The 12002-nt window shown below is 49.1% G+C and overlaps 1 protein-coding gene across 2 annotated transcripts in view; it reads right to left on the bottom strand.

The window, feature by feature from the left end:
* LOC140398684 (codanin-1-like) overlaps positions 1–12002 on the bottom strand; it is a 185795-nt gene that overhangs the window by 47233 nt on the left and 126560 nt on the right. For both annotated transcript variants that reach the window (XM_072487669.1, XM_072487679.1), the window contains one exon: positions 11702–11756. In XM_072487669.1, coding sequence (XP_072343770.1) covers positions 11702–11756 — 55 coding nt within the window. The remainder of the gene's footprint in view (positions 1–11701; positions 11757–12002) is intronic.

The raw sequence follows: 12002 nt of genomic DNA, 5'->3' as shown, positions 1-12002 counted from the left end.
TGGTGAAACATTTTGACATGGCTTACATTAACTGGCACGCATTGTTGGTAATTTTTCTTTTAAATTTAGAGTATCCAATTCTTTTTTTTTCGAATTAGGGGCAATTTAGTGTGGCCAATCCATCTACCCTGCACATCTTTGGGTTGTGGGGATGTGAACCACAGAGAATGTGCAAACTTGGGGCTTGGATCGAACCCGGGTCCTCAGCACCATGAGGCACCAGTGCTAATCTTAGAACATTACAGCGCAGTACAGGCCCTTCGACCCTCGATGTTGCGCCGACCTGTGAAACCACTCTAAAGCCCATCTACACGATTCCCTTATCGTCCATATGTGTATCCAATGACCATTTGAATGCCCTTAGTGTTGGCGAATCCACTACTGTTGCAGGCACGGCATTCCATGCCCTTACTACTCTCTGAGTAAAGAACCTACCTCTGACCTCTGTCCTATATCTATCTCCCCTCAATTTAAAGCTATGTCCCCTCGTGCTAGACATCACCATCCGAGGAAAAAGGCTCTCACTGTCCACCCTATCCAATCCTCTGATCATCTTGTATGCCTCAATTAAGTCACCTCTTTTTAAAAAAAATATATATTTTATTCGAGTTTTTTGGCCAAACATAACAAGACGTAGTGTTTCTTTTACACAACAATAAAGCAATATAAATAGCCGTGGCCAGTTTTAAACAAATAAATAAATAATATATATAAACAATAACAAAAGAAAAACAAAACTAAATGGCAACTGCCTTGTCCAAAATAAATACTCTCCAAAATTACAGTCCAACAATCCAATATACAATTACATATACCAAATACCTATACATATACAATGACATCCCTGAGAGTCCGTCCGATTCCTCCTCCTCCCCCCCCCCCCCCCCCTCCCACCCACCCACCCCCCCCGGTTGCTGCTGTTATCTACTTCTTTTCCATTCCCTCTATCTTTCTGTGAGGTAGTCGACGAACGGTTGCCACCGCCATGTGAACCTCTGAGCCGAACCCCTTAACATGAACTTAATCCGTTCTAACTTTATGAACCCTGCCGTATCGTTTATCCAGGTGTCCACCCCCAGGGGCTTAGCTTCCTTCCACATTAACAATATCCTGCGCCGGGCTACAAGGGACGCAAAGGCCAACACGTCAGCCTCTCTCGCCTCCTGCACTCCCGGCTCTTCTGCAACCCCAAATATAGCCAACCCCCAGCTTGGTTCGACCCGGACCCCCACCACCTTCGAAAGCACCTTTGCCACCCCCACCCAGAACACCTGTAGTACCGGGCATGACCAGAACATGTGGGTGTGATTCGCTGGGCCTCTCGAGCATCTCGCACACCTATCCTCTACCCCCCAAAATTTACTAAGCCGTGCTCCAGTCATATGCGCCCTGTGTAGAACCTTAAATTGTATCAGGCTTAACCTGGCACACGAGGACGATGAGTTTACCCTACGGAGGGCATCCGCCCACAGCCCCTCCTCAATCTCCTCCCCCAGTTCTTCTTCCCATTTCCCTTTCAGCTCATCTACCATGATCTCCCCCTCGTCCCTCATCTCCCTGTATATGTCCGCTACCTTACCGTCCCCCACCCATGTCTCTGAGATCCCTCTATCCTGCACTTCCTGCGTCGGGAGCTGCGGGAATTCCCTCACCTGATGCCTCGCAAAAGCCCTCAATTGCATATACCGAAATGCATTCCCTTGGGGCAACCCATATTTCTCCGTCAGCGCTCCCAAACTCGCAAACGTCCCATCTACAAATAAATCTCTTAATTGTACTACACCAGCTCTTTGCCATGCTCCAAATCCCCCATCCATTCTCCCCGGAACGAACCTATGATTGTTTCTTATCGGGGACCGGACCGAAGCTCCCGTCCCTCCCCTATGCCGTCTCCACTGCCCCCAAATTTTCAATGTAGCCACCACCACCGGGCTTGTGGCGTATTTCTTTGGTGAGAACGGCAACGAAGCCGTCACCATTGCTTGCAGGCTAGTCCCCTTGCAGGACGCCCTGTCCATTCTCTTCCACGCCGCTCCCTCCCCTTCTCCCATCCACTTACACACCATTGAAACATTGGCGGCCCAGTAGTACTCACTTGGGCTCGGTAATGCCAGCCCCCCCCTGTCCCTACTACGCGGCAAGAATCCCCGCCTCACTCTCGGGGTCTTCCCAGCCCACACAAAACTCATAATGCTCTTCTCAATTCTTTTGAAAAAAGCCTTCGTGATCACCACCGGGAGGCACTGGAACACAAAAAGGAATCTCGGGAGGACCACCATTTTAACCGCCTGCACCCTACCTGCCAATGACAAGGACACCATGTCCCATCTCTTGAAATCCTCCTCCATCTGTTCCACCAACCGTGTTAAATTAAGCCTATGTAATGTACCCCAATTCTTGGCTATCTGGATCCCCAGGTACCGGAAGTCCCTTGTTACCTTCCTCAATGGTAAATCCTCTATTTCTCTGCTCTGCTCCCCCGGGTGCACCACAAATAACTCACTTTTCCCCATGTTCAGTTTATACCCTGAAAAATCCCCAAACTCCCCAAGTATCCGCATTATCTCTGGCATCCCCTCCGCCGGGTCCGCCACATATAGCAACAAATCGTCCGCATATAGAGATACCCGGTGTTCTTCTCCCCCCTAAGTACTCCCCTCCACTTCCTGGAACCCCTCAGTGCCATGGCCAGGGGTTCAATCGCCAGTGCAAACAATAACGGGGACATAGGACATCCTTGTCTCGTCCCTCTATGGAGCCGAAAATAGTCAGACCCCCGTCCATTTGTGACCACGCTCGCCATCGGGGCCCTATACAGCAACTGTACCCACCTGATATACCCGTCCCCAAAGCCAAATCTCCTCAACACCTCCCACAAATAATTCCACTCCACTCTATCAAATGCTTTCTCGGCATCCATCGCCACCACTATCTCCGCTTTCCCCTCTGGTGGGGGCATCATCATTACCCCTAGCAGCCTCCGTATATTTGTATTTAGCTGTCTCCCCTTCACAAACCCAGTTTGGTCTTCATGGACCACCCCCGGGACACAATCCTCTATCCTCATTGCCATTACCTTGGCCAGGATCTTAGCATCCACATTCAGGAGGGAAATGGGCCTGAATGACCCGCATTGCAGCGGGTCTTTTTCCTTCTTTAGGAGGAGCGATATCGTTGCCTCTGACAAAGTCGGGGGCAGCTGCCCCCTTTCCCTTGCCTCATTAAAAGTTCTCATCAGTAGCGGGGCCAGCAAGTCCAAATATTTCTTATAGAATTTAACTGGGAATCCGTCTGGTCCCGGGGCCTTCCCCGCCTGCATGCTTCCAATCCCTTTCACTACTTCCTCCGTCTCAATCTGTGCTCCCAGCCCCACTCTCTCCTGTTCCTCCACCTTAGGAAATTCCAGCTGATCCAGAAAGCACATCATTCTCTCCTTCCCGTCCGGGGGCTGCGCTTCATATAATCTTTCATAAAATGCCTTGAACACTCCATTCACTCTCTCCGCTCCCCGCTCCATCTCCCCCTCCTCATCTCTCACCCCCCCATCTCCCTCGCTGCTCCCCTTTTCCTCAGTTGGTGGGCCAACAACCTACTCGCCTTCTCCCCATATTCGTACTGTATACCCTGTGCCTTCCTCCATTGTGCCTCTGCCTTACCTGTAGTCAACAAGTCAAACTCTATATGTAGCCTTTGCCTTTCCCTGTATAGTCCCTCCTCCGGTGCCTCCGCGTATTGTTTGTCCACCCTCAGCAGTTCTTTCAACAACCGTTCCCTTTCCCTACACTCCTGCTTTCCTTTATGTGCCCTAATAGATATCAGCTCCCCTCTAACCACTGCCTTCAGTGCCTCCCAGACCACTCCCACCTGTACCTCCCCATTATCATTAATTTCCAAGTACCTTTCAATACACCCCCTCACCCTTAAACACCCCCCCTCATCTGCCAATAATCCCATGTCCATTCTCCAGGGTGGAAGCTGTTGTTTTTCTTCCCCTATCTCCAGGTCCACCCAGTGTGGAGCAAGATCCGAGATGGCTATAGCCGTGTACTCCGTCCCCGTCACCTTTGGGATCAGTGCCCTTCCCAAAACAAAAAAATCTATTCGTGAAAATACTTTATGTACATAGGAGAAAAACGAAAACTCCTTACTCCTAGGTCTACTAAATCTCCAGCGGTCTACTCCTCCCATCTGCACCATAAAATCCTTAAGCACCCTAGCTACAGCCGGCCTCCTTCCGGTCCTGGACCTCGATCTGTCCAGCCCTGGGTCCAGCACCGTATTAAAGTCTCCACCCATTACCAACTTTCCCGCCTCTAGGTCTGGGATGCGTCCTAACATACGCCTCATAAAGTTGGCATCATCCCAGTTCGGGGCATACACGTTCACCAATACCACCGCCTCCCCTTGCAGTTTGCCATTCACCATCACGTATCTGCCCCCACTATCTGCCACTATAGTCTTTGCCTCAAACATTACCCGCTTCCCCACTAGTATGGCCACCCCCCTGTTTTTGGCATCTAGCCCCGAATGAAACACCTGCCCCACCCATCCTTTGCGAAGTCTAACCTGGTCTGTCAGCTTCAGATGCGTCTCCTGAAGCATAACCACATCTGCCTTAAGTTTCTTTAGGTGTGCAAGTACCTGTGCCCTCTTAATCGGCCCGTTCAGCCCTCTCACATTCCACGTCATCAACCGGGTTGGGGGGCTCTTTACCCCCCCCCACCCCCTTGACGACTAGCCATTTCCTTTTTCAATCCAGCTCCTCACCCGGTTCCCACGTAGCTGTATCCCCCCCAGGCGCCCCCCCCCCCGCCCCGACCCCCCCCCCTCCCATACCAGCTCCCCCTTCTCCCCAGCAGCAGCAACCCAGTTACCCCCCCCCCCCGCTAGATCCCAAGCTAGCGTAATTGCACCCCCCATGTTACTCCCAGAAGTCAGCAAACTCTGGCCGACCTCGGCTTCCCCCCATGACCTCGGCTCACACTGTGCGAGGCCCCCTCCTTCCTGCTTTCCTGTTCCCGCCATAATTACCATAGCGCCCCGCCCCCAATGGCCGGCACCCACAGCTCCTCATCCTCCCTCACCCCCTCCCCCACGACATGGGGAAGAGAGAGAAGTTACAGGGTCGCAGTTTTAACAATCTGGGAAGTCTTCTCTTCCCCCTTTTCCCCCCTTAATCCCACAAATTACCCCCCCCACTTTTGTCCCAAACGTTCTTTTTCTTCTAGCCCGCTCACTCCAGCTTCTCCTCGACAATAAATGTCCACGCCTCGTCTGCCGTTTCGAAATAGTGGTGTTTCCCTAGATGTGTGACCCACAGTCTCGCCGGCTGCAACATTCCGAATTTGACCTTCCTTTTATGCAACACCGCCTTGGCCCGATTAAAGCTTGCCCTCCTTCTCGCCACCTCCACACTCCAATCTTGATACATGCGGATCACCGCATTCTCCCACCTACTGTTCCGAGTTTGCTTGGGCCATCTGAGGACCATCTCTCTGTCCTTGTATTGGAGAAATCTCACAACTATTGCTCGAGGAATTTCTCCAGCCCTCGGTCTTCGCACCATAACTCGATAGGCTCCCTCCACCTCCAGCGGACCCGTCGGGGCCTCCGATCCCATTAACGAATGCAGCATCTTGCTCACATATGCCCCGACGTCCGCCCCCTCTGCACCTTCGGGAAGACCAAGAATCCTGAAGTTCTTCCTCCTCGCATTGTTCTCCAGCACCTCCAGCCTTTCCACACATCTTCTGTGTTGTGCCTCGTGGATCTCCGTTTTCACCACCAGGCCCTGTATGTCGTCCTCATTCTCAGCAGCCTTTGCCTTCACGACCCAAAGCCCCTGTCCCTGGGTCTTTTGCTCCTCCTTTAGCCCCTCAATCGCTTGTAATATCGGGGCCAACAGCTCCTTCTTCATCTCCTTTTTGAGTTCATCTACGCAACGCCGCAGGAACTCTTGTTGCTCAGGGCCCCATATTAAACGGACTTCTTCCGACGCCATCTTGCGTTGTGCCTGCCTTCCTGGCCGCTGCTCTTGAGGATCCACCGCAATCCGGCTACTTTCCTCTCTTTTTTCCATCCGTGTCCGGGGGGGGGATTCCCTTCTGGATTACCGCACAGTGTTATTTGCCGTTAAAATTGCCGATGGGGCTCCTATCAAGAGCCAAAAAGTCCGTTCCACCGGGAGCTGCCGAAACGTGCGACTTAGCTGGTCATCGCCGCACCCGGAAGTCCCTCAATTAAGTCACCTCTTAACCTTCTTCTAACGAAAACAGCCTCAGGTCCCTCAGCCTTTCCTCATAAGATCTTCCCTCCATACCAGGCAACATTCTGGTAAATCTCCTCTGCACTCTTTCCAATGCTTCCACATCCTTCGTATAATGCGGCGACCAGAATTGCACGCAATACTCCAAATGCGGCCGCACCAGAGTTTTGTACAGCTGCAACATGACCTCATGGCTCCGAAACTCAATCCCTCTACCAATAAAAGCTAACACACGTACGCCTTTTTAACAACCCTCTCAACCGTCAGCATGGTAGCATTGTGGATAGCACAATTGCTTCACAGCTCCAGGGTCCCAGGTTCGATTCCGGCGTGGGTCACCATCTGTGCGGAGTCTGCACATCCTCCCAGTGTGTGTGTGGGTTTCCTCCGGGTGCTCCGGTTTCCTCACACAGTCCAAAGATGTGCAGGTTAGCTGGATTGGCCGTGATAAATTGCCCTTGTTGTCCAAAATTGCCTTTGGTGTTGGGTGGGGTTACTGGGTTATGGGGATAGTGTGGAGGTGTTGACCTTGGGTAGGGTGCTCTTTCCAAGAGCCGGTGCAGACGCGATGGGCCGATTGGCCTCCTTCTGCACTGTAAATTCTATGATAATCTATGAAACCTGGGTGGCAACTTTCAGGGATCTATGTACATAGACACTGAGAGCTCTCTGCTCATCCAGACCGCCAAGAATCTTACCATTAGCTCAGTACTCTGTCTTCCTGTTATTCCTTCCAAAATGAATCACCTCACACTTTTCTGCATTAAACTCCATTTGCCACCTCTCAGCCCAGCGCTGCAGCTTATCTATGTCCCTCTGTAATTTGTAACATCCTTCCCACTGTCCACAACTCCACCGACTTTAGTGTCATCTGTAAATTTACTCACCCATCCTTCTACGCCCTCCTCCAGGTCATTTATAAAAATGACAAACAGCAGTGGCCCCAAAACAGATCCTTGTGGTACACCACCAGTAATTGGACTCCAGTCTGAACATTTCCCATCAACCACCACCCTTTGTCTTCTTCCAGCTAGCCAATTTCGGATCCAAACTGCTAAAACACCCTGAATCCCATGCCTCCGTATTTTCTGCAGTAGTCTACCATGGGGAACCTTATCAAACGCTTTGCTGAAATCCATATACACCACATCAACAGCTTTACCCTCATCCACCTGTTTGGTCACCTTCTCAAAGAACTCAATAAGGTTTGTGAGGCACGACCTACCCTTCACAAAACTGTGTTGACTATCTCTAATCAAATTATTCCTTTCCAGATGATTATACATCCTATCTCTTATAAACCTTTCCAAGACTTTGCCCACAACAGAAGTAAGGCTCACTGGTCTATAGTTACCGGGGTTGTCTCTACTCCTTCTTGAACAAGGGGACAAATTTGCTATCCTCCAGTCTTCTGGCACTATTCCTGTAGACAAAGATGACTTAAAGATCAAAGCCAAAGGCTCAGCAATCTCCTCCCTAGCTTCCCAGAGAATCCTAGGATAAATCCCATCCGGCCCAGGGGACTTATCTATTTTCATACTTTCCAGAATTGCTAACACCTCCTCCTTATGAACCTCAAGCCCTTCTAGTCTAGTAGCCTGAATCTCAGTATTCTCCTCGACAGCATTGTCTTTTTCCTGCATGAATACTGACAAAAAATATTCATTTAGCACCTCTCCTATCTCCTCGTACTCGACGCACAACGTCCCACTACTGTCCTTGACTGGCCCTTGTCTTACCCGAGTCATTCTTTTATTCCTGACATATCTATAGAAAGCTTTAGGGTTATCCTTGAACCTACCTGTCCCCTCCTGGCTCTTCTTAGCTCTCTCTTTAGGTCCTTCCTAGCTAACCTGTAACTCTCGAGCGCCCTAACTGAACCTTCATATCTCATCTTTACATAAGCCTCCTTCTTCCTCTTGACAAGTGCTTTGACTGCTTTAGTAAACCACGGTACCCTCGCTCGACCACTTCCTCCCTGCCTGACAGGTACATACTTATCAAGGACACGCAGTAGCTGTTCCTTGAACAAGCTCCACATTTCCATTGTGCCCATCACCTGCAGTTTTCCTCTCCATCCGATGCATCCTAAGTCTTGCCTCATCGCATCATAATTGCCTTTCCCCCAGATATAACTCTTGCCCTGCGGTATATACCTATCCCTTTCCATCACTAAAGTAAACGTAATTGAATTGTGGTCACTATCACCAAAGTGCTCACCTACCTCCAAATCTAACACCTGTCCTGGTTCATTACCCAGCACCAAATCCAATATGGCCTCGCCTCTCGTTGGCCTATCTACATACTGTGTCAGGAAACTCTCCTGCACACATTGGACAAAAACTGACCCATCTAAAGTATTCGAACTATAGCGTTTCCAGTCAATATTTGGAAAGTTAAAATCCCCCATAACAACTACCCTGTTGCTTTCGCTCCTATCCAGAATCATCTTTGCAATCCTTTCCTCTATATCTCTGGAACTTTTCGGAGGCCTATAGAAAACCCCTAACAGGGTGACCTCTCCTTTCCTGTTTCTAACCTCAGCCCATACTACCTCAGTAGACGAGTCCTCATCAAACGTCCTTTCTGCCACCGTAATACTGTCCTTGACTAACAATGCCACCCCTCCCCCTCTTTTACCACCTTCCCTGAGCTCACTGAAATATCTAAACCCCGGCACCTGCAACAACCATTCCTGTCCCTGCTCTATCCATGTCTCCGAAATGGCTACAACATCGAAGTCCCAGGTACCAACCCATGCCGCAGGTTCACCCACCTTATTCCGGATGCTCCTGGCATTGAAGAAGACACACTTTAAACCACCTTCCTGCCTGCCGGTACACTCCTGCAACTTTGAAACCTTACTCATGACCTCACTACTCTCAACCTCCTGTATACTGGAGCTACAATTCAGGTTCCCAAGCCCCTGCTGAACTAGTTTAAACCCTCCCGAAGAACATTAGCAAATTTCCCCCCCAGGATATTGGTACCCCTCTGGTCCAGGTGTAGACCATCCCGTTTGTAGAGGTCCCACCGACCCCAGAATGAGCCCCAATTATCCAGAAATCTGAAACCCTCCCTCCTGCACCATCCTTGTAGCCACGTGTTCAACTCCTCTCTCTCCTTATTCCTTGTCTCGCTAGCATGTGGCACGGGTAACAACCCAGAGATAATAACGCTGTTTGTCCGAGATCTAAGTTTCCACCCTGGCTCCCTGAATTCCTGCCTTACATCCCTATCCCTACCTATGTCGTTGGTACCTATGTGGACCACGACTTGGGGCTGCTCCCCCTCCCCCTTAAGGATCCTGAAAACACGATCCGAGACATCACGGACCCAGGCACATGGGAGGCAACACACCAACCGCGAGTCTCTCTCGTTCCCACAGAATCTATCTATCCCCCTAACTTTGGAGTCTCCAATGACTAATGCTCTACTCCTCTCCCCCATCCTTCTGAGCAACAGGGACAGACTCTGTGCCAGAGACCTGTACCCCATGGCTTACCTCTGGTAAGTATGCAACAAAGTGATATACTTGTTACTAAGGGGAACGACCACAGGGGATCCCTGTACTGACTGCTTCCTCCCAGCCCCTCTCACCGTCACCCATCTATCTTTATTCTTTGGAGTAACTAAATCCCTGAAGCTTCTATCTATGACCACCTCTGCCTCCCGAATGATCCGAAGTTCATCCAGCTCCAGTTCTCTAACGTGGTTTCTGAGGAGCTGGAGATGGGTGCGCTTCCCACAGATGAAATCAGCAGGGACACCGATGGCATCCCTCACCTCAAACATTCTGCATTAGGAACATTGCACTACCTTCCCTGCCATCCCCCCTAGATAAAAAATTTTTTTTAAATGAAAGAAAGAGCTTACCTGTTATTCTTTACGCCACCATGCCCTACCCCCCCTTCCACATTGTTAGTTGTTAACATGCAGACATTCTGTAGCCGTTAATCATTTCCATCTGGCCAGGTGTTTGTTTGGGTAAATATAATGAATGTAATGTCAGAAGAGTGAAGACATGTGCATTTTGAAAACTCTGATCTGAACACTCCCTGGTTCCCATGGAGAGACAATGAACAGAAGCCAAGCACTTTGGAAGGGGAGGGGTAAAATAAGAAAATCACCACAGGTCACCATCAAACACCTCTGCGCAACAGGAGCTGCCTTACTGAAAACCTGAGAGCTTGTCTTCTAGCCAAGGATCATACGTGACGATGACAAAGATCAATAGATTTTCCTTTAATCAGGTATGGGTATGAATGGAAATGGAGCCAAGGTGGGAAAATAGAGTTAAGATGCCAACCTAACCAAATGTAGGAACATGCTCAATGGGCAGCAAGGCATACTCCTGTTGCTAAAAGGAAAATATGATATTCAGAAGTAAAATAAGGTGGAAAGGGAAAATGAAAAGAGCTGACATTGTATAACAAATGTGTCTTTGCAAAGAAAGCAAAACAAACTTCCTCAACCTTTCCTTGTATCTTAGATTCCAGAGAACATACATCAACTTGGATTGCCACGCACAGCACCCCATCAAGGTCCACTGGCTTTCCAATGTTATGGTATCCTGCGATGCTTTAATACAATCAGCATGGTACTTTACTCGTAAATAATCTAGGAGCATAACATCCATGCCACTTCTGGTTCTCCATGCTCGTAATAAATGCTGCTCTACGAAACTGCATCCTGAAATGTTGACGGATTCTCACTCCACAGATGCTGCTCCAGTATTTTTAGCATCCACAGTATTTATCCTTTGTAATTAAGTTTAACTATCCTTTCCTGATACAGTCTCTTTATTAAACCATGCTGTCCCTGATCCTTTAGACTGGTTAGCTTTTGGTCGAAATCAAAAACTATTTTAGTTTTCAGTAACTCTCTCAAACCTTTTCATAAGACAACATTTGCAATTATTTACTTCTCAGGAATGTCTCTTGGATCATCCAAGAAACATTTAGTGGTTAGTGGCAGACAATGAGCAGGGGCAGCACGGTAGCATTGTGGATAGCACAATTGCTTCACAGCTCCAGGGTCCCAGGTTCGATTCCCAGCTTGGGTCACCGTCTGTGCGGAGTCTGCACAATCTCCCCATGTGTGCGTGGGTTTCCTCCGGGTGCTCCAGTTTCCTCCCACAGTCTAAAGATGTGCCGGTTAGGTGGATTGGCCATGCTAAATTGCCCTTAGTGTCCAAAATTGCCCTTAATGTTGGGTGGGGAAACTGGGTTACGGGGATAGGGTGGAGGTGTGGACCTTGGGTAGGGTGCTCTTTCCAATAGCCGGTGCAGACTCGATGGGCTGAATGGCTTCCTTCTGCACTGTATGATTCTATGAAATGCATGAGCTTTATTTGAACTCGTAAACATCTATATATTTTTTCTATCTCTTGTACCTCCTCTAATCCATTATATATAATGCCCAGAATATACTCACTCAGGTAGGGACAGCAGAGATAGAGCAGTTGTTGATCAACCAATAGAACAGAATCCTGAAAGTAGGAAAGAAAATACAGCACATTCAGTTTGGAGTAGATACATTTCTTGGGGATGGATTTCCAATGGATGCTCCCACTGACTTGACCTCTTGGCAGCTTTAATGCAACAGAATTTCACTATATAACCCCAAAATCCCTATTTAAACCAGGAACAAAGAGGATTGGATACTTTCCCAGGAAGAAGTGTCACTTCTGACCAGTTTAGAGCTTTGGCTCAGTTTTGAAAGCAAGCCTCTTTTG

This window comes from Scyliorhinus torazame, chromosome 2 (genome assembly GCF_047496885.1).
Source record: "Scyliorhinus torazame isolate Kashiwa2021f chromosome 2, sScyTor2.1, whole genome shotgun sequence".
NCBI classification, from domain to species: domain Eukaryota; kingdom Metazoa; phylum Chordata; class Chondrichthyes; order Carcharhiniformes; family Scyliorhinidae; genus Scyliorhinus; species Scyliorhinus torazame.
The sequence above is the reverse complement of the archived record's forward strand: the minus strand, read 5'-3'. Positions and strand labels throughout refer to the sequence as shown.